Genomic DNA, 21483 nt, shown 5'->3' with positions numbered 1-21483 from the left:
ATTTAGAATATAGCACATTAGAAACTTGAGATAAACTCTATAAATCACAAATCAATAAACACCTATATAAGAGACATGTATAATAATAATTTGTTTTTATTGTTACTATTGTCTAAGCCCTTAAACTATAATTAATATAAATAGTCACTTGTCCATCTTCAACTTATCACCAATTTAACGAGAAAGTCGTATAGCTTTTTTTTTTTTTTATGTTTCATTACTTAACTTTTATTATTTATTTTATATCTTTACGATCACAAATTTACAATATTTTATATATATAATTGTCAGAATTTACTTATAATCATATTTATAAACTCAATTGCTAACGATAAAAATATTGTTAAGTATTTTTCACATGTGTGGAGAATTATAACAAAGTTTTAAGAATTTGTTGAATTTATGAGTAACTTTAATAGTTTGAACATAAAAAATTAATAAATATTATTAATATAAGTTCAAATATTTTCGAAAAAAACAAAACAAATATGACCAAATGGATCCTAATTACATTAAACCTAACATCAAGGTGGTGAGTCCGACACTGAATCCGAATCCGAATCCGGATCCGAGAGGAAGAAAGGTTCTTCCACACTTGGTACAAATAACGCATTTTCTGTTTTCATCAGACAAAGCTTGTATCTGCCATTGTTATCAAAATTCTCCGGCAATTCCGAGATGGAGGGTTGGGATCCGAGTACCAAAACAACCCTTACACAGATCCCTTTGTTAACAATCAAAGCTGGTCCACGTGACGGCGCGGCATGGACACAGCGGCTGAAGGAAGAATACAAGGCTCTAATCGCCTATACATCAATGAACAAATCCAAAGATAATGATTGGTTCCGTATATCTGCGGCTAATCCTGAAGGTACTCGTTGGAAGGGGAAGTGTTGGTATGTGCATAACCTTCTCAAGTACGAGTTTGACCTCCAGTTTGATATCCCTGTTACTTACCCTGCTACCGCTCCTGAACTTGAGTTGCCTGAACTTGATGGCAAGACTGAAAAGGTTTGTTCTTTTTGCTATTTCCTTCATCTATATGATCATATGATGATGAATTTTTGTTGGTATGATTGGTTTTTGTTGTTGGTATACTTGAAGTTTAGCAAAACCCTAATTTATCTTGAAAGCAAATTATTTATAATGGGTCTGAATATAGTGGAATAGATAGATGCATTCCCTCTAGATTAGCCTATAGTCAAGTAGCTTAAATTCAGGTAACAAAACTTCCCTTATATCATAACAAGCACAGATATTTATCAGAATCATGGCTTACTGATTGATTATTACTCTTTGTTTGATCATGTAGATGTACAGAGGAGGGAAAATATGCTTGACTGTGCATTTCAAGCCGCTATGGGCAAAGAATTGGTAATTATTTTCTCTTTGATTTGAACTGAAGCTGGATTGCTATGATGATTTTTGGTCAATTCATGATAGTACGTGTTGGTCTACTACATTCTTTTAACATATCAAGTTCTTTCACATGCACCCTGCTCTTCAAACACTTGTTTTCTTTTTTGGTGTTCTATCTATCGTCCAAGATAAAGGAGGATAGTTACAGACTAACTAGAGGTTAACAATTAGTATTAAGATAGTCATAATATGATGGTTGGGATGTCTGAATAATGAGTAATGGATATAGAAGATTCATTTGCCTATACCAAATTAATTCACTCTTTGACTTTGGTTTAGCTCTTCAATGATCAGACTGCTAGTAGGATCAAGTTCTGGTTGAGTAAAGCAAATGTTTGGTCAATTGAGAACATAGTAGAGTTTGAATTAAATGAATATAATTTTTCTAAGACGTGTTTATGTTTACCCAGGTTGATAAAGGAGAGTACTCTTTGCTTCATATTTTTCGTAGTTTAGTTTTCTGTATAATGGAACTGCAAGTGTCTTTCTACTTAAATCTAACTTTTGGTACTCATCTAGCCCCAGATTTGGCATTGCACACGCGCTTTGTTTGGGTCTTGCACCATGGCTTGCAGCTGAGATTCCTGTTCTTGTTGATTCTGGCATGATTAAACACAAAGATGATGTGGCCACATCCAGTGAATCTTGACAAGGGGATGATTTTTAGCATGATGAAACCTAATCACCAAGATAAAACTGTAAACTTAATGGAGTTACTTGAAAGTGTAATTTTCCCCTCACTTTGAGGAGTCATAGTTTCATGTTATGTAAGCCGGGTGAACCCGGCTCTTTGAGATGCAACTGTCACATCTGCTGATTTATTTTAACGTGCTTTATGCCCTCAAATTTTATCGGACTAATGATACTCTTCCTTTTAATTTATGAATCATATTGAGGAGGCTAAGTTTCATGTTGTTAAAGCCTCATGAAACCTGAACATTGAGATACAGCTGTCGTATTTGCTGATTTCTTTGAGTTTATGCTTTATGCCCTCAAATTTATTAAGACTACGACGCCTTTCCTGCTTTTTTTACGAATCATATTGAGGAGGCCAATTTCATGTTATTCAAGCCTTGTGATGTTTTGAGATGCAACTGTCATAGCTGCTGAGTACTTTGGCATATGTTTAGCCCTCAAGTTTGTGTGGACTTGTGGTGTTCGTCCTGTTTTTTTATGTCGCTCCTTGTTATTAATATAATCCTTTTGATGATGTTTAGCATTCGTCTCAGTTTTTTCTCCCCAATCATCCAAAATTGGGCAAACAAATGACTCTATGTTGTGAGCCTAAGCAATTACCTTTCCTTCCTTATTTTTCGGCTTTATGTTGTCCTTGGATCAGCATAACGTGTTTGTGTAACCACTAGTGATTTAACAAAGATCTAATGGTGTTGAAGTTGTTTTAAATGTGAGGCAGTGGAGCTCCTTGAAGACTCTGGAGACCTATAATTCTTGATACTACTTATTGCGTAGTAACAATTGCTAGTTGATGTTTTTGTAGAGATTGAAATCCAATAGTTGAGGATCATCTTGTAACTGGATTGCATCATTCACTAAGGGCAATCAAGCTAGTTGAAGAGTGTGTCATATTGAAATTTATGGGTATTCACAGTGTTAATTAGCCCAAGGGTGAAGACACTTTTCTCTCTTGTTGGTGTGATTCATATTTATGTTGTGTCGTTATATTCTTTTGTTTTCCTATGCAAATGTCTTACAAAGAAATCGCTAGTGTTGTTTGGGTAGTATTGCGACAAGCAGCTTCTCAATAGTTTTACTTCATGCACAGATGTGTTCTATCTTTTAAGGGTCCTAGCATTAAACTCATACACTTCTACATTGCTGCCTTCGCCTCTGCCTGAGTATGTCTGTATAACTGCACTGGCTAATAGAAACTTAGTTGGATGAGCCATCTGGAGTTGCTTTTGAAGAATTTTGAACTAGTTGTTGCACAATAGTGTTAATCTGAGTTGTGGAGGTCTGAGAGTGTACCGTGAATTTGTTGAGAGTGAGAAAAGGCCGTCTTTTCTCTTTATTATATGTACTTGAGATGCAGTATCCATTCCAGTAAAAAATTGATTGAGATTATCAACTCTTGTCCTCTAAAAATTTCAGCAGCTTCCTTGCTTTGAAGCACATTCATTAATTCTATAAAATTTTCTAGTTGGTGAAGAACATGTTGCACAGCAGCCTCAGCTAAATTTACTCGTGTAATGCTTTTACCAACTTTTCTCTTGTGACTAAGTTCAAGCTTTGTCTACAGTCTGATATCACTTTTTCAGTGAATTGCTTCTCAGTACGCGCAGGTAAGAGCCAATGTGATGTATTAATATTTATGTATGTTATGGTCTAACTTTTTTGCCATGTAGAATATTAGTATTACAGATGTACAGATGCTCTCTTAGAATGCTAATCTGCTGAGTTTTGGGCTCACTGTGAAAGAGATGTGCTATTCCAAGATTGTTTCGACATGAAACAGAGAAGAAATAGTTGGGTATGAAGCTTTCATTATTGACTGAAAATATTACAGCACAAGTGAATGAAAGTTACAATAACAACCTCCGCCTCAACCTCACCAGAAAACAAACACGATCCCAAATGGAATAAAAACAAGAATAAATAACAAAGATTCATGGATGTGAAACCTCCTTCCGGACCAATAACACATAAAATGTAACACACAAAATAATATTACACATGTTTTCTGGCTAATCTTATTTTTCTCTTTTGATATTTTAAAGTCATATTTTGCCAAACCATCACTCAGGCAAATCCTTCTTCAATTAGAAGTTTGGACCAGCTGCCAGGATCTCCTCAGTCAGGTTGCTATCACTTCCAATCTTGTAGTTTGTGAACACCTCAAAATTCTTCCTAAATAGGCCTCCCAGCTTCAACAGGGTATCCTTGTGTGCCTTCTTGTCGGGCCACTGTAACAACAGATGAGTTTCACATTAATAAAACGGTATATGCAGATTGTAGCAGTTAGACAATGCTGAAGTGTGTGCTAACTTACAGTGTTCACGGGGTCCAGAATCTCGGAAGGTACTCCCTCAAGTGCAGTTGGAATCTCCAGCCCAAATACCTCGGTCTTCTTGTATTCTGCTTTCAGAAGATCGCCGGAGTGGATGGCATCGATGATCTTCCTAGTGTATGCTAACTTGATTCGGCTGCCTGATCCATAACTGCTCATAACCGAGAGATTTATTATATATATAGTTTGAATGGACAACATTTGGGTACATGTCTGGGTGAGTGCTCTTACCTTCCACCTGACCAGCCAGTGTTCACAAGCCATCCTGTAGCTCCATGTTTCAGCATCTTCTCAGCCAGCATGGCTGCATATTTGGTTGGATGAAGCATGATAAATGCTGCACCAAAACATGCTGAAAATGTTGCTGTAGGCTCCTTAATACCATCTTCGGTTCCTGCCACCTGTGAAATGTTTGACGCAATAGTCTTTACATCACATCTTGAAAGTTCAAATGTAATATGTGAGGCATCAGATTTCGTGAGCACATACCAAAGCTGTGTAGCCACTGATGAAGTGGTACATTGTCTGTGCCAAGTTCAATTTGCTGACTGGTGGAAGCACGCCGAATGCATCACATGCAAGGAGAATGACATTCTTTGGATGAGGACCAACACATGGTATTTTAGCATTTGGGATGTATTCAATTGGATATGCTGCCCGGGTGTTCTCTGCAATCAAACCATACCATTATAGCCATAAAGCAACATCAATTGATTCAAGACATCGAGATGAAAATCTCTGTTCGATTCAACACAAGTTACCTGTTACAGATTTGTCTGTATAATCCACTTCTCGGGTATGTTCTTCAAAAACCACGTTTTCCAGCACTGCATAGAGCGTAAAATTATTAATTTGGCTTCACCCTGTGACTTGGCAGGAAATAACATCAAGATGATCAAGTCAGAATCAGAAAGTACCAGTGCCAAACTTGATGGCATTCCAGATATCAGGCTCCTTCTCCCTTGCAAGGTCTATGCATTTGGCATAGCAACCTCCTTCAATGTTTGAGACACCATGATCACTCCAGCAGTGTTCATCATCTCCGATCAGGTACCGGTTGTGATCAGTAGACAGTGTTGTCTTCCCAGTTCCTAAGATGAAAAACAAGTCCAGAAAGAGAAACATGAGCATCGAATAGAAACAATGTCACATTTTGCTGTGAGATATAACGATAAGGGGGCACTTATTGTTGCTTTTCCGATAAAGGGAGGACCAATCCCTTTATACTTTACCTGATAATCCAAAGAAGAGGGCTACATCTCCTTCTTTTCCCATATTGCAGCCAGAGTGTAGAGAGAGAATTTGGCGCTTAGGCATTAGATAGTGCATTACCCCGAAAAGACCTTTCTTCATTTCCCCAGCATACTGTGTGCCAAGGATGACCATTTCCCTCCTAGCAAGATTGATGTCTATGCTAGTGGAGGAAGTCATATAGTGGGTGTAACGGTTACATGGGAATTGACCAGCATTGTAAATTGTGAAGTCCGGAGTACCAAAATCCTCCAGCTCTTCTGGAGTGGGTCGGATACACCTGTCACCGACCCGGTTATTGAATTGCACTTACTAACATGTTTTACATGATCTTTTGATATTCCTTTAATTCACTAAGGCTCTTAAATGGATGTAAAATCTAAAGATAGGTAACGTGCATATGTAAAAGTAGAAAGTACTTATCTGCTGACCTGTAAAACATAAGAAAGTAAAAACAGAGAGTTTTAAGAAGAATCATGATCAGCTTCTTACATGTTGTGCATGAACAAGGAGTGATAGGCTCTGGCAGATACAATTCTAACTTTGATACGATTGTTTGGATCCCAGTTGAGGAACTGATCATTCACAAACACCTGAAATGTAGACCACCCGCGAAAGTAGCAAATAGTCAGGATAAGAAGGTAGTTTTCATCACTATAAATTGATCATCAGTCTTCTTATTGATGTGTCCATCGAACTACTTTCCTGTTAAATATTTTATTCAGTGGCTTTTTTTCCAATAACAATTAATTGCAGGTCTCACCATCCGTGATCTGTATTATCCAAGACATTAACAGTTGAGAAGAGATCAACAAAATCACTATGATCTCAATCTTTTTATAAGACTGGTTGCTGCTTGAAGCATATCCTGGGTTTACATATGGTCTGAGGAAAGGGCACACCCTAGCAGTCTACCCAGACGCAAGTACTAGTGGCTGATTCTATGACTTACATGTTACACGAAGACTGATTTATCGCGATCTCAATCTTTCAATACTTTTAACAAAAATATCTGGATAAGGTTGTATGTAGTAGATACGCATATTGGCACCAAAACTCAATGCAAGTTTGTTGTAGAACATGTGTACATATTTATTAAAGGCTAGACAGATATGTTATTGTGACATATCCATTCCTAGGGGAAGATGAGGAAAATTCCGTTTCACCATAAACAGGAGTGTCTTGTAGCCATAATTAAATCATGACAGAAATTGGATCACAAAATTTCCCTAATGGGACTAAGAATAATAATTACATAAAGACAATGTAACATACATGTTATGGCAGCTACTGTAGCCATTTCATACACCACGACAAACAAAAATAATTTTTTTTTTAATAGTAGCTCGACTATACAAATACATTATTTTATTAACATGGGGAATAAGACACGCCTTTAGATTATCAAAGAATGACAAGATGACTCTCCCCTCAAATTCTGGAATTTAATTATTTATTGAGTGATATTATTTTAATGAGGTACTAATTACATGTTCTTTTAACTAAGAAAATAAACATGGTATGACGCGGCAGCACTAAGCAAGGGGGAAACATAACATATGCATAGTTTCTATAACCGTTGACATTAACAACTTTAGGATAAGTTTAGCGCATCTAAAAAAATGATAACGGAAGCAGACTTTAGTGAAATGAAATGATAATATTGTTTAACATACCTTCTCCAAAGAGCATAGGTAATCAACAGCTCTTTCTCTGTTGATTAAGAAAGTCTGTTCGTCCATTTCGATATTGGGTGAACCCCTGTTCGTACAACAATCATAACGTAAGAAGTGTGGATTGTGAACAGGTGCAATTAATTATATATAGTTCGAGTCGAAAATACTAATTGCTGTCCTATGAAGGAAAACAGGGGAGATAACTTACTTTCCCCACCAAAGGTCGTCCTCAGTGGTTTCGTCTCTAACAACACGTTTGTCTCTTGGGGAACGGCCAGTTTTGGCTCCGGAAAGTGTGGCTAAAGCACCGCTTGACGTGATGAATGATCCCTTCTCATACTTGATAGCTTGCTCATACAACTCTACAAAAAGGAGTAACACGTAAATTAAAAGTATATTTTACTATATACAACAAACAAGCAATAAACCCCCCTTTTTTGAGGGACAATTTTGATTTTTTTCACCTTTTAAGGAATTACTCAAAATTAATTAGAGAAATTACCCAAGTAATTTTATGACTCCCAAAGAAATTAAGGTGAATTCTAAATCAATTTTGTTTGGAATTCGCTTGTTAATATGCATATATTTATTTAGTTTTTTTAAAAAATAAATGTAAAATTTGCGAAAAAGCTAGTAGGTTTATCTAAACCCATGAACTCCCAGCTAGCTCCGCCTCTGTATATCAAATAGGCTAGGAAAAAGTACTGTTGTTGTATGATGTAAATAAAACATCCAAAACTTATATTTATCAAATAAAAGTTACTAACAATTCTAATAATATTCGATCAAATAATTTTATGACGTATCAAAAGTTTGAAAGTAGCACAAGAGTTTTAATTAAATCATGAACCGTAACTATAAAATGGAGGGTGGGTAAGCACAATTAGTAGAGTCAAACACGTGAACTAGTCAAGAAAGATGAGTTACAGTGAGGGTAAAAAACTTTATTCAAAGTGAAACTTTATTAGTTAAATGTAAGAATTAATATTTCTAACATAAGAAAAGATAGTAAAATTATTTACCAGCAGGAGAGAGATTATAAAGGATGTGGGTGAACTTGAGGCCACTGTCACTGATGTTAAGGGCAGGGGTGTGGTGGTGATGAACAGGTTGTTGCACCTTTGGCGTCTCCGCTTGCCTTGCTGGGTCTCCTTTCACCACTTTTGGCCCCGTCTCTCGTGTCAATGACGCCAATGATGCACTATTTTTACACAACAAATGGAAAAAATAAATAAATAAAAGTTTTAAATAAAATTCGTAAATTTCATCATGTCACGATTTTACTAAAAGCTTACCTACATTTTATATTACTAAAATTACAAAAGATACATTCCTGCGTCTCATATTCGTGTTGAAGCCTAAATTATTTTAAATTCATGCCAAATACGAATACAAGTTAATTTTTGAAGTATTTGCAAAAATAAAGTAAGGTAAATTTGATATTTGATACTATTATTTGCTTTTTCAAATAAATTAATTTTAAAATTTTGATCAAACATACTATTAATGTTATTCTTTTCTTTTTAAGTGTACCTTTTATCTTCACGAAACAGTGAGTCCGTGATAGTAAAAAAGTGACAATGACAAATCAACACATTAGGACTACCGTCTTAGTAAAAATTAGCAAATTGTATTTTCATTTCATTTTTAGCTTTCAATTCAATCTATGTAAACGCAAATAATTTTTGAAAAATAATTCAATTATTTATTAACTTAATTCGTTTTAAACAGGTTAAATTTTAGTCCAATCTACACATTTAATACGACAAAAATAATCATATCTTTTTTCAGTAATTTCAGCCAAAAAAAAAATCGACGCCGTTTTACCTAATGGATTGCAGCTGTTGTTTCTGTCGTTCCTCTTCAGAAACGGCAACGCCGAATACATGAGGGGACTTGATCGGAGTAGTCGGCGCCGATTTCTTCTTCTGAAGAGAATGCAATTCCTCCAGCGTCTGAGCTTTCACCGGCGTTGCACTGTCGTCATGGCAAACCACGTTTTCATCCTCTGTCTTCTGTGTCTGGATCTTCGGCAGCCCAGTCCTCCTCTTGTTATCAAAACTGAATTCTCCATTTCCGACTCCGTTCGACGCCATCTTTTCTCTGCAAATTAAAAAAAATCACGTTCATGAACAATAAACACGATGCAAAATTAGATGCAAATCTCAAATCGAGTTCAGAACTATCGCGAAATCGCTTTCGACTATAAAAAAAAACAGGGCATTGATAAGAAAAATTACCAGAATCAGTGAAGAATAGCTGAAAAAGCTGAATTTGAAGAATAAAATTTTAAGCGAAAAGGTTGAACCATGGAAGGATGTGTTCATTGGGGCAATTGAGGTGTGTTATTTATAGTATCGCTTACACAAGCTCCAACGCTGGTTAAAACTAACCATGGTTAGTGGATAAACCCAAGAAGTTGTCAAGATAAGATTTTTTTAAAAAATTAATAATTAAAAATAATAATTTTATATAGCTGGAAAAAGACAACATGTATAAGTAATGCAATTAAATTTTTTCCAAATATGAATATTAAAAGTTCATGAATGAAGGAGGATTTACTTGCTAATCCTAAAAAATTCAAAAGGAGGAAAACGTAGATAGTATTGAAAATTGATTATTGGTAAGATTTATTATTTTATATTTATTAAAATAAATATATATTATTACTTTAAAACTATTTTTTAATACTAAAAGTACATGAATGGAGGAAGATTTACTTGCTAATTCTAAAAATTCAAAAGGAGGAACAAACACTTGAAACACAGATATTATTTGAATATTGATTATTGGTAATATCTATTTTTTATATTTATTAAATAAATATAAAATATTTACTTTAAAACTATTTATATATAATCTAGTACACATGGCAAGTGTAAGGGTGGAAGAAGGGTATCTCGAGGGTGTTTGAGTTGACTTAAATGTTGGTCAAATATATTTTTGAGTCAATTTTTGATAAACACAAAAAATGATTTAAAATAAGTTAAAAATAACTTTAAATAAATTGTGAGGTGTTTGGCAAGAAGAAAAAATGACTTAAAATAAGTTTAAATAAGTCAAAAATTAAAATTAGGTCTCCTCCTATTTTTAATTTTTTTGACTTAATTTTATTTCAGTTTGACTTTTTGTTTTCTGATTGAAAATCTTTTTATTTTTATTTTTTATTTTTGACTTAAAAGCTGAGTATTTTTTTAAGTCAATTCAAGCAGCTCTTAGTGTCTTGGAAAGTGGTAAGAAGATAATTTCTATAGAACGCTATTTATGGAATTTATTTTTTCTATGAACTTAATTTTTATAAAAATATTTTAATTTTTTAACCAATAAAACATAAAAAATTTAAAAATTGAAATTCAATACAATTTTCTCAAATATGTACTATATATATCTAGTTGTTTCTTACGTAGACAAGTATAGTATAGGTAATTTCTTTGGAAGAAAGGTCTCAAATTTGCTTAATATTGATAGAGTCAAAGTATTTAGTCGTGTTAAAAACTAACACGATTGTAAAATAGAGTTAAAGCAAAATTAGATCGTTAAATAAGTACCCATAAAAACATGATTAATCACCTAATTCGTTAAAGTATGAACATGCTATTAATTTGCTTGACTCAACCTATTTTACGGTCCAATACAAGTCATCGAAAGTTGAAGTTTAAAGAAATATGTAAAATCAAATTGATTTGTTATTCCTTTTATTTCTATTTATACATCATTTTTACTAAAAATAAATAATTTTTAATATTTGTTGTTTCACAAAACTATTATATAAATGACATTGTTCTTCCTATTTTATCCTTACCATTTACTTTATTTATCCCTAGTTACTTGTCTATTTTTGAATTGACACACCTAATAAGAAATTAATAATTGACATAGTAAATTTACTATCTTACCCCTATTGATTATGAAATGAATGAATCAAAAACTTAACATTTTCAAGAAGTTTTTTACATTTTTTCAAAGTAATTAATTGAGGGTATAAAAAATAAAAAAAATTATCCTTTCTTGATTTGTCAAAATGGACAATTAATAATTAAAAGTACTAGCCTTAAAAATATATATTTGACCAACTTAGAAAATTTAAATAATAATTTTAATATATATTTGACCAACTTAGAAAATCTAAATAATAATTTTCTCCATTGGTCAATTAATTCATCAAAATAATTAATTCATATTCATGAACCTGACTTAAAAAAACATTAAATAAAAATAAAATAGTAAATTTATTTAGTTCATTAATGTGAATAAAAATAAAATAGTAAATTTATTTAGTTCATTAATGTGAAATATATATATATATATATATATATATATATATATATATTGATTCATTAATTTTTTTTATCAAATACTTAAATAAATTAAAAGATAAAAACCAAAAAATATAATTATAGTAAGAAGTAGAACAAATTAGACTTTAATTCATTGACATATTCTATTTCAATAATAACTTATGCAATATTGAATCAGCTTCATTTTTAATTAGAGATTTTAAGCTAGAGCACTGAATATAAAAAAATAAAATTATTCAAAACATTATCCTCCTATATTATACAAATTAAATTTAAATTTAATCAGAATTTCAAGATAAGCTTAACCCCTATTTAACACCAAATATATAAAATTAAAAATGCAAAAAATATATATATAAAAAAAAAGTTAAATGGAGATAAGAATTAGGAAAAAGTATATAGAAATTGTGAAATAATACGTAAGAAAGTGTTCGGTGCAAAAACGAAGAAATGGGTCGTATTTGCCGGTGGGGTGGGTGGGTAGGATACACGTCAGATGAGTAATCGCAAAGCCAAAAATTGACAATCGTTATTTGTTCTCTTCTTTTATTATTTCTATATCCAACTGTATGTATGTGTATTACCTAGCATCCTCATCTGCAAAATATTTACTCTAATTTTATATAATAGGATCAATTTATCAACTTGGCAATATAGCTCGAATAATATTAAATTATTACCTATTAGTTCCACCTTTTTTAAGTATTATAAGTTGGTCCACGACCCCCCAACCCTATTCGAGTTAGTAACGCCTCAAAAGTTAGCTCAAAGAAAGCAGAATTGTCTAAGTCTTATAAAAATTCAACACGTCTCATTGATTATCGATGTGGAATTTTTGTCAGTCTTTAACATTCCACCTCACGCCCAGTGCTTAGCACCTGATATATGGACAATTTTGATTTTGGTGGCCCTAATATCAGGTGAGACGGATCCTGCTCTAGTACCGTGTAAAACTAGGTCTTACGTCTAACTCACACCCCAAAAGTTAGCTCATAGGGAAAAGAATTGTCATCCATCTCATTAATCATCGATGTAAAACTTTTGTCATTCTTTAACAGATTTAGTAGAAATTTCAAAACTTAAATTGATATCATATCGTGAATAGTCCTTGTTAGAATTTGACTTAGAAACAGGAGAGAGTACACAATACATCTTAAATTAATGAGACATAAATTTCTAGAAAATAAATGATTTTATGTGCTAAATATGTTTTTTATTATTAGGATCCCTAAATATGAAAAAAAAAAAAAAAGATAATTGATTTTTTTTATCATCTTAGGAAACTCCTCTTTTTCGTTTCCCTTTAGCCTACATCTCGAATAAATTAACAAACAAAAAGTTAAAAGAACGCGTAAAGTACTATTATAAACACAAGATAAAGAGACAAAGTTGTGAAATCCTTAGTTTAAGGAATCAAATCTAATCCTAAAAATATGAGGTGTAGTAGATGAGATTGTTTCTTTCTTAATCAGAGATTTCAAATTTATATAAGCTTCGTATATAATAAAATTCTTGGTTAGAAAAACAAATGAATTCTATACGTGTGAATCTGAATTAATTAAACTTTCAACATAAATATCAGATATGAAATCGAAATAAAAGAAAAAAGGAATCAAATTTGGGAACTTGTACATTTTCAAGTCATCTAATTAAGACACTTTTTCAAAAAGAATTTTTTTTCTTTAAGTTGCTACCTACACCAAACTATATTGTAAAGTTCTATCTGGGGTAAATATTAGCTGTTTAATACACCAAATCGTAAACGAAAGTGGTCAAGAAATTTCTTATCTTTTGTTGGTAATAGTGTTCATCAATTAACTAGCATATTATTACATTTTACCATAAAGTTTCAAAAATATTATCGACGTATTAAAAATAATTTTAAAATATCCTTATTTCATCTGTTAGAATCAAATTTGGTCTCGTTCTGCCTAAAGATATATTTATCAACTATTAAATTTAAATTTATGCTTGCGCTTTTGCAAGTATCTTATCAGAATTATTTTTTTACAAAAAATTCCCTTGAAATTCAACTACATTACGTCTATTTTTTTTTAAAAAAAAATTGTCTTACTATTAACATCTTCAAAAAAAACTTTTAAAGCTATTGAGATTCTTGTATAATTTATTTTGAGTGATACTATGTTCTTTTTCTGATAAATATCTTAAATGAAAAGAATCTCAACAAACTTTTTTCTTTTTATAGGCATACAACAAGCAAAATAAAAAATATCATTCTCTGACCAAGACAATATTTTAAGCAACATATATTTCAGATATTTTATTTATTTAAAATAAATACTTTTATTTGATGAGAAAGATATTTAGATAACAATCAAGAATTTTTTGAAATTTATTTTACTGAGAAAAAAGAAATTATTGAGGTATATTATTAGAATTAGAAAATATTTTGAGTCACGGTAATATTCTTGCTCTATTTATTTAACTTTGATGTTACTGGGATCAAATTGTCATATAGCAATTTGATTGTTTATTTTTAAATGTCCAACAATATTTGTTCACTTTATAAAATTAAATAAATAATTTTATACTTAGTTCTTAATTACTCTCATTATTAATTATACTCATTCCCTGTTACCTTTTTAAATATATTGTTTTTATTATATTTAAAAAGTGATATAATAAACATACCTTTCTATCCATAATTTGTTAAAAATGTGCAAAATTAATAATAAAAAAAAGGAAAATAATTTTATATTTTGTCTTGAAATTATAGGCCCTATTGTACCAACTAAACAACCATGATTATGGATGTGGCAAAGCCCAATATTACAAAAAAAATATTTATTATTTTAACATTCATATCTAACTATATTTATTTGATTATATTAAGTTATAATAACATAAAATACATATTAACTAACTATAATAAAGTAATAAAAGTTGTATAAAATAAAACTAATCAATTTGATATAAGTATAATGTATGTGAAACATTATATTTTATGCATTTCAAGGGGATACAACAATTTATAGTTCGTATAAAATTAATTTACACATTGTATAATTTTTTCTTAATAAATAAATGGAAGTCAACTTTCTTGAATAAAAATAAAAATAACTCCGCCACTAATATATACACGTACGTCTGTTGGCGCGCAATAATAACTTGTTCGAAAATTCTTCAATGCAATCTTTGCTAATGAAAAAAACATGAGTAAATTTAAATAAAAAATTTAAACTCTAATCATGTTGTATATTTACTTTGGAATATTTACGTCAAGTATAATTGATATTTTCGGTCCTTTTTTAGTTGTTAAAATTTCTTTTTAAAAATACTATATAAATTTCTATTAACATTTTAAATTTTTTTTTTAATACAATTACTAAATATTCAATTTACTCTCTAAAATTTGCAAGTTCAAGAAACTAGTTAAATTGACTCTCGAAAAATGCTTATAAAGAAGGGTAAGAGTAATACCATATATGTGAATATTTATTATACATAATATCTTAATCTTGTATTAAAATGTATTGTAATATATAAAAATATTATACATAAATATAAATTGAATCAAATATTTATACACAAACTATGAGTTATACAACACAATTTTTTTTTGAAAAAATAAATACCAAGCGTAATTTTTCAATATTTAACACCAAGCAAAAAAAATTGAATTGCAAAGCACAAAGCGTCAACCCATGACAAGGGATTTAAGGAATTGAGTTAGTCCCAAAATAAAATGATTATATAATTTTTTAACATGTATTTATTGCCATAATCAACATTTCAATTATATTGAATTTCATTTATTTTTGATAAAAGAAAGTCCATAAAAATATACGCTTTTAAAGATACTTGCATAATATTACAAAATTTTCTTATGTTCCATAAGTCAACTACATTTTATTTTACTATATATAAATGAAACAAAAAAAATATACATATCATGTTTAATTTTTTTAATGAATATTAATTCTTTTTGATACTTGAGAAAATTATATATAATGATAAATTAATAAATTAAATTAAATTCTATGATTATCCTTTGATTTAATTGTGTCATATAGCAAAATATTTGTCAGTCACCTCTCTCCCCGAAACTCTCGCTCGTCACTCTCCCTCTCTTGCTCCATCTCTGACTCACTTCATCTCACTTTTATACAAATACAAGTGTATAAAATGCGTTTCTATTTGTATAAAGAGAGAAAAAATTGTATATATACATATATTTTCGTTCCCCTCTCTCTTCTCTTCCAGATCTCGCTCGTCACTCTTTCAGATCTCACTCGACACCCTCGGCTCTATCGCTTATACAAACATAAACGAAATGTATAAATTGCAATTATGTTTGTATAAAGCAAGAGAAAAGTGTATATATACTTGCAAATACATATATCTTTTTCTTTTACACTTATAATTATAAAATATAAATATTTCTCTTCAAAATTTTCTTTGTCTTTCTCGTTTTATACATACACAAATTATACAATTGATTTTTTTTTATATGTAAAGCAAATTATACAATTAATTTATTTGTATAAATAGCAATTTATACATATTTATATTTATTATAAAACACAATTATACAAATTTTACTATAACATACAAATATAAATTTTGCGTAGGTTATATTTTAAAATGATGAAATAAATCGGAAAGTACATGTGGAAATTTGATGACCTTTTCTCATATAAGAAGAAGAGTTGAAGATTGTGGCTTTCCATTGTTTTTGTTTATACTTTTCTCAAAAGGGGCACACCTTCCAATATCATTGGATATATATGTATCATTATTATTCTATCTTCGATTTTTTGACCCCACAATAACCTTTTTTTTTTTTTTAGAAATTATTTTATTTTTTCTCACCTAATTTTGGGTGTTCCTTTTCAACAATAATATTAATTGGTGATTAAGGTGCAAGTTGCATTAAGTTGTATTATCAAAAGAAATATGACGCAGGACATGCAATTCTTTTTTTTATATATATAAGAGATATTTGTTCGAGTCTTAAATAAAAAAGATTGTTGATTAAAAATGTTATTTTTGAAATGAAAATATATTTAAAATTAATCGAAATTCAATATAAATATTACATATCAGAATATGAAAAAAAAAAAAGTTGCAGCTAGTTGTTGTACTACGTAGTCGGATGAAGTTAGTCAATATAATAACTTGTTAAAACAAATAAGTTAGAAAAAGAAAAGTGTAAATTAAATAATTCCATTATATAAAAGTTAAATACTGGTACATGATTGCTTATGATGAATGTGATTATAGATTAGGAAAATAAACTAGTTAAAGCTTTAAACCGATCATATTATTATTTAAAGCTAAATTCATTAAAATCAATTTTGCTATTCAAAAACTAGAGCTAGGAGGTACAAAATAGTTTATTCGAAAACTTCTTTAGTCAAAAATTTATATAAATATATAAAATTTGAAAATATTTTTATGTATATATAAGATAGAAAATTTTGATTTCATTGTTAATAGACGGGCATTAAATATGTTTGAAACAATTTGGCGTAACACATCAGTTGCTACACTATTTTTGCGCCAAATTTTCAATGAGAGTTACATGTGGATGTAAATTCGGATGCCGTATTTATATTAACTTCATATTTTTAATATGTAATATAAATTTACGTATAAAAAAGTATATTTGAATCAATAACATTAAATATATCGTAAAATTCAATAAATTTTAGAATTAAATTTATAAAACATAACTTCTGGGTATAAATAAGCCAATCAAATATGAGCAGACAGGGCGTTAGGTTAGTGTTAATAGGGTTGGTAAATAAACGAGGACAAATTACATAGTTTTGTACTTGTCAATTTTGAGCTATCGAGTGACGATTGTTCCATCTCTTGCGAAAAGGACGCGAAGGTGTCTGTATTATAATAAAGAGGGACTCACTGGATGCCTCCTCAATGCCTTTTGAATCAAGCTTGTCACGTATATAAGGCGTGTCTTGTTTAATGCGATTTACATTTATTGTGCGGCTCGCTGGCCATAAGACAGTGAAAAATTTACTGTGTGCGCACCCGAAAGACAAAATTATAGCGGCTACAAGAAGCATCGATCCCTAACCATTTTTTTTATGAAATATCATTTGTTGTACCAATTTAATCACCTGTACGGATTATTGTCTGATGTTAGAAAATCCCTTTTATACGAAAATTTGTCATGTTTGGATAAATTAAAATGACATATTAAAAAAATAAAAAAAATATATATATATAGGACTTGAAATTAAATGCCCCTGCGTGAATAATCTTTGATAAATTATCAATTAAATCATGTTTATACGGCTTTTGGCTAATGCAAAGGGGGAGTTTTAACAAGTCTCCTCCTCTGCTATGGACGTTGACGGAGCTATACAAATCATATCACAAAAAACCGTTGATTAAAAATGTGATATTTTTCGATGTAAATTTAAATAAGTTAGATTTAATATTGAAAATAAGAATGTGACAACAGGCAATATTTAGAAATTCAAGAAAAAAATTTCCACGACGTCATATGATTAATTAGTTGGTTCATTTTTTGTTATAAATGTTTTTTTTCTTCCTTTGGTCAGAGATGTACATTTTTTTGAAAATAATGTCGTTTTCTAAACTGCTAAAGGTTGATAATAGTAGCAGATATCTACTCATTTCTTCGCAGAGAATTATGGCAAAAATATTTATTGATGCATCTGATTTTTGATGGAGATGGATGAGATTTATTCGTTTTTAATTAAAAATTTAGAGTAAAAGGTCTTATTTTATTTTTTATCATAAACATGAGAAGATTTTTGTTGAATTTCCGTCACGATTCTCAAGGGATGATATAGTCTCTTAAGTGATTTTCACTTCAGTGAATTATTTTCTTCATTTACTTTTTATATACTACAATTTGATTTGATACACATTAAAAAAAATGATTAATGGTAAATATTTTATCAAAACATTCTCTATTAAATAATATTTTAAAAGTAATTTGAAACATAAATATTTTGTACTGATGAAATATGAAAAATAACTATTTTTTGTTGATATATTACCCGTATTAAGTAAAAAGTGATAAAGTGATATATATGTTGTGGGGTGCTTTTAATTAATAATAATTTGGAGAGTTTTAATGCATCCCCAATTTTCTTTATGATTTAAAGTGTCGAAAAAAGAAAAAGATAGGAGAAATATGGAGCAGAGTTATGGCCAGGAATGGAGATTGTTTCCTCCAATAATTTAATAAGAGACTTTGAAATAAACATCATAGGCCATCAATCACCATGCTTATCGAGTAGTAAATATTTTATCTATCTTTAATTATAAATGTTGAATTTAAGTTTTTTTTATCATTATTGCCTTCATGGTCCCTCTTTTTAATTTTTATTTGTTTTTTCAAATCATTAAATACATTTTTAGTCTATGGGTGGGTTGAGGAAAATACTTTCGATTTTCGATTGATTTAAAATATTTTTCTCCTCAATAAGTTTTTTTCAAATGTGGATTAATTAGTTGGAACTAAATTAGAAGAGTAGGAAAAGTAACCTTTCATATTGAGCATGTTTTCCACTTACTTTAACTTAATACTATTACTTTGCATATTATTTGTCTCGATTATATATATATATATATGTATATAATTCTAGGAAATAATTTTCATGAAAAATATTTCTTTCATGTGAAACACACCTTTTATTATTATATTCGATCGGTCACTATTCGGCTATTATTCTTTTCTCTATTATTTTTAACAGTACTTCTTTATTTCCTTATTAATATTTTAATGTTTTCTATCAAAACTTAATTTGATATGTTTTACGTGAATTTATAACTTATCGTGAACAAGCTTGCCATTTTCACAAAATAGGAATAAAATTTGATATACAAATTATTATTCTTAATCCTGTTTGTAGATTTGATTGAATATATTATTATTATATTATTGTATAATCATATTTGGTTAAGAAAAAAAGAAAACAGTCTTTTGACATCATTTTTTAAAATTTAATTACTGATAAAAAACGTTTCTTCAAAGTTGTTTAAATTTACAAACAAATAATTCTATAATGTCCACTGTGATGCTCAAGTTGATAATACTAATAGAATAGGTGCCCAAATTAGTGTGCAAGTTGATTAAGACATCACAAATATCATAATACTTTTTTCGTGACAAATTGAGAAAACTAAAAAAAAAATTAAATTTAATTGAAACTTTATTTTAAAGCATTTAGCAAATAAATTTCCAAAACAGATCGCCAGTCTGATTATAGATAACCTTATTCATTTTCTGGCAGAGCTAGAATTTCAATAAGAGGTTCAAAATCTGAAAGAATAGATATAGAAAATAGTCAAAAGGGATTAACATCTACTATGTATACCTAAAAAAGTTATTTTAACTATGTATATATTATATAATTTTTCGTCAAAAGTGGTTCGAATCCCCCATTGTATCCATCAAAATACTTATCGTTATTAATAAAACCTTTTTCTTTTACCTCTATTATAAAATATTATATTGTGAATATCTACTGTATCTAAAAATAAAATATTTGCTAAGCAATATCATATACTTCTACTATTGTATTCATTTTATGTGACATCGTTATTAAATATTAACTTTCTTAGAAACTCTTTTTTTCTTAAAGGTTTGTAACCTAACTAAAATAAATATAATAGTTTAAAGTACTATTATAAAAATAAAAATATATCATCCTTTTAAAAACATTCCAAAAAGGAATAAGTATATAGCATAATTAATTCGATTTCAAAGATGAAAAACAATCAAAATAATTTGATTAAAGTTCTATTGCAACACACATATAACGATAACGTCATACATATATAAGTATATAATATGCAGTTAAAATATTTCGTGATGTAACCTTAACAATTTTTAGACGGTTATAATTATATCATGAGTTTCTTAGATTTTGTGATCAATTGTACAATAAAATATAAGTATAAACAAATAAAATATTTTTTTATGTTTTACAAGTTATAACAAAGTAGAGTATGTTGGGTAGAGGAGGGGAGGGGGTGGGGTGGAGGTGAGAGGTAATTAAAGGGAAAAAGTTCTGATTTCATCTAAAAATGCAAAATTAAACATAATAAATAATAATTAAAAGATAATTTATACATGAGCATAAGATAGATTTGAGTCTCGATTTTATTTTATTTTTAATAAAAAGGAGGTATGTTAGTTGTAAGGTTAAGCGGAGGTGAATTTTTAACAAAATATTTTGTAAATTTTAGTAATTTCACTAAATTTTTTTTTCATTGCTGGGATTTGAATTTTCAATAATAAAAGAAATTGTAGACGATATAATAAATCATTAGATCATTTTGTTGAAAGCACAAAAGAAAATATTCTTTTCTTTTCAAAAAAAATAAATAGGAGATGTATACTCAAATTTTATCAATTTTCAAACTCTAACTCAATTGGTTCAAGAATGCACTTCGTTTTACAATGATTAGTGACATATATCTTGAATAGACGTTTCTTGATCTATTTTGTGTTTAAGTTTGATTATATACTGATATAAATTTCTCTCAATTCTTTTATTACAATTTCAAAAATTTGCGAGCTTAGTTATATAGCGACATAAACCCACTGCTTCCCTTTCTTCCCACCTAGATCTTTACCTTTGGTTGCTTGGTCGGGATAGAATTAACATTTAGTAAATAACGATCTATCGATTCCTTTGTATATATTAGAACTAATCTAATTTTATCAAAGTAATGAGAAAGTTTTTCAATATGTTGATCAGAATGACAATTATATTCGAGATTCCATATCTAACATAAAAAAGTCAGGAATGTATAAGCCTTTTATAGAAATATAAATAACTTTTTT

At 29.6% G+C, this 21483-nt stretch overlaps 2 protein-coding genes across 2 annotated transcripts; one reads left to right on the top strand and one right to left on the bottom strand.

Moving 5' to 3' along the window:
* Positions 1–503: 503 nt before the first annotated feature.
* On the top strand, positions 504–2279 carry LOC101267230 (ubiquitin-fold modifier-conjugating enzyme 1). The gene is made up of 3 exons (XM_004237989.5): positions 504–1011; positions 1313–1374; positions 1939–2279. The coding sequence occupies exons 1-3, from the start codon at positions 679–681 to the stop codon at positions 2066–2068; spliced, it is 525 nt and encodes a 174-aa protein (XP_004238037.2). The 5' UTR covers positions 504–678; the 3' UTR covers positions 2069–2279.
* Positions 2280–4138: 1859 nt separating this feature from the next.
* LOC543812 (phosphoenolpyruvate carboxykinase) lies at positions 4139–9672 on the bottom strand. The gene is given in 13 exon segments (NM_001247150.2): positions 4139–4340; positions 4427–4595; positions 4676–4845; positions 4934–5112; positions 5206–5271; positions 5362–5535; positions 5677–5975; positions 6188–6288; positions 7372–7456; positions 7580–7733; positions 8394–8572; positions 9199–9474; positions 9612–9672. Coding segments are annotated over 12 exon segments (1989 nt in total). The 5' UTR covers positions 9468–9474; positions 9612–9672; the 3' UTR covers positions 4139–4196.
* Positions 9673–21483: the final 11811 nt, after the last annotated feature.

This window comes from Solanum lycopersicum, chromosome 4 (assembly GCF_036512215.1).
Source record: "Solanum lycopersicum chromosome 4, SLM_r2.1".
NCBI lineage: Eukaryota > Viridiplantae > Streptophyta > Magnoliopsida > Solanales > Solanaceae > Solanum > Solanum lycopersicum.
Note: the sequence above shows the minus strand (reverse complement) of the source record. Positions and strands in the feature narration are given on the sequence as shown.

Coding starts and splice junctions, on each gene's coding strand:
- LOC101267230 (XM_004237989.5), top strand. CDS start 679: ATGGAGGGTTGGGATCCGAGTACCAAAACAACCCTTACACAGATCCCT. Junction 1,012..1,312: donor TTGATGGCAAGACTGAAAAG/GTTTGTTCTTTT, acceptor TTGATCATGTAG/ATGTACAGAGGAGGGAAAAT. Junction 1,375..1,938: donor CCGCTATGGGCAAAGAATTG/GTAATTATTTTC, acceptor GTACTCATCTAG/CCCCAGATTTGGCATTGCAC.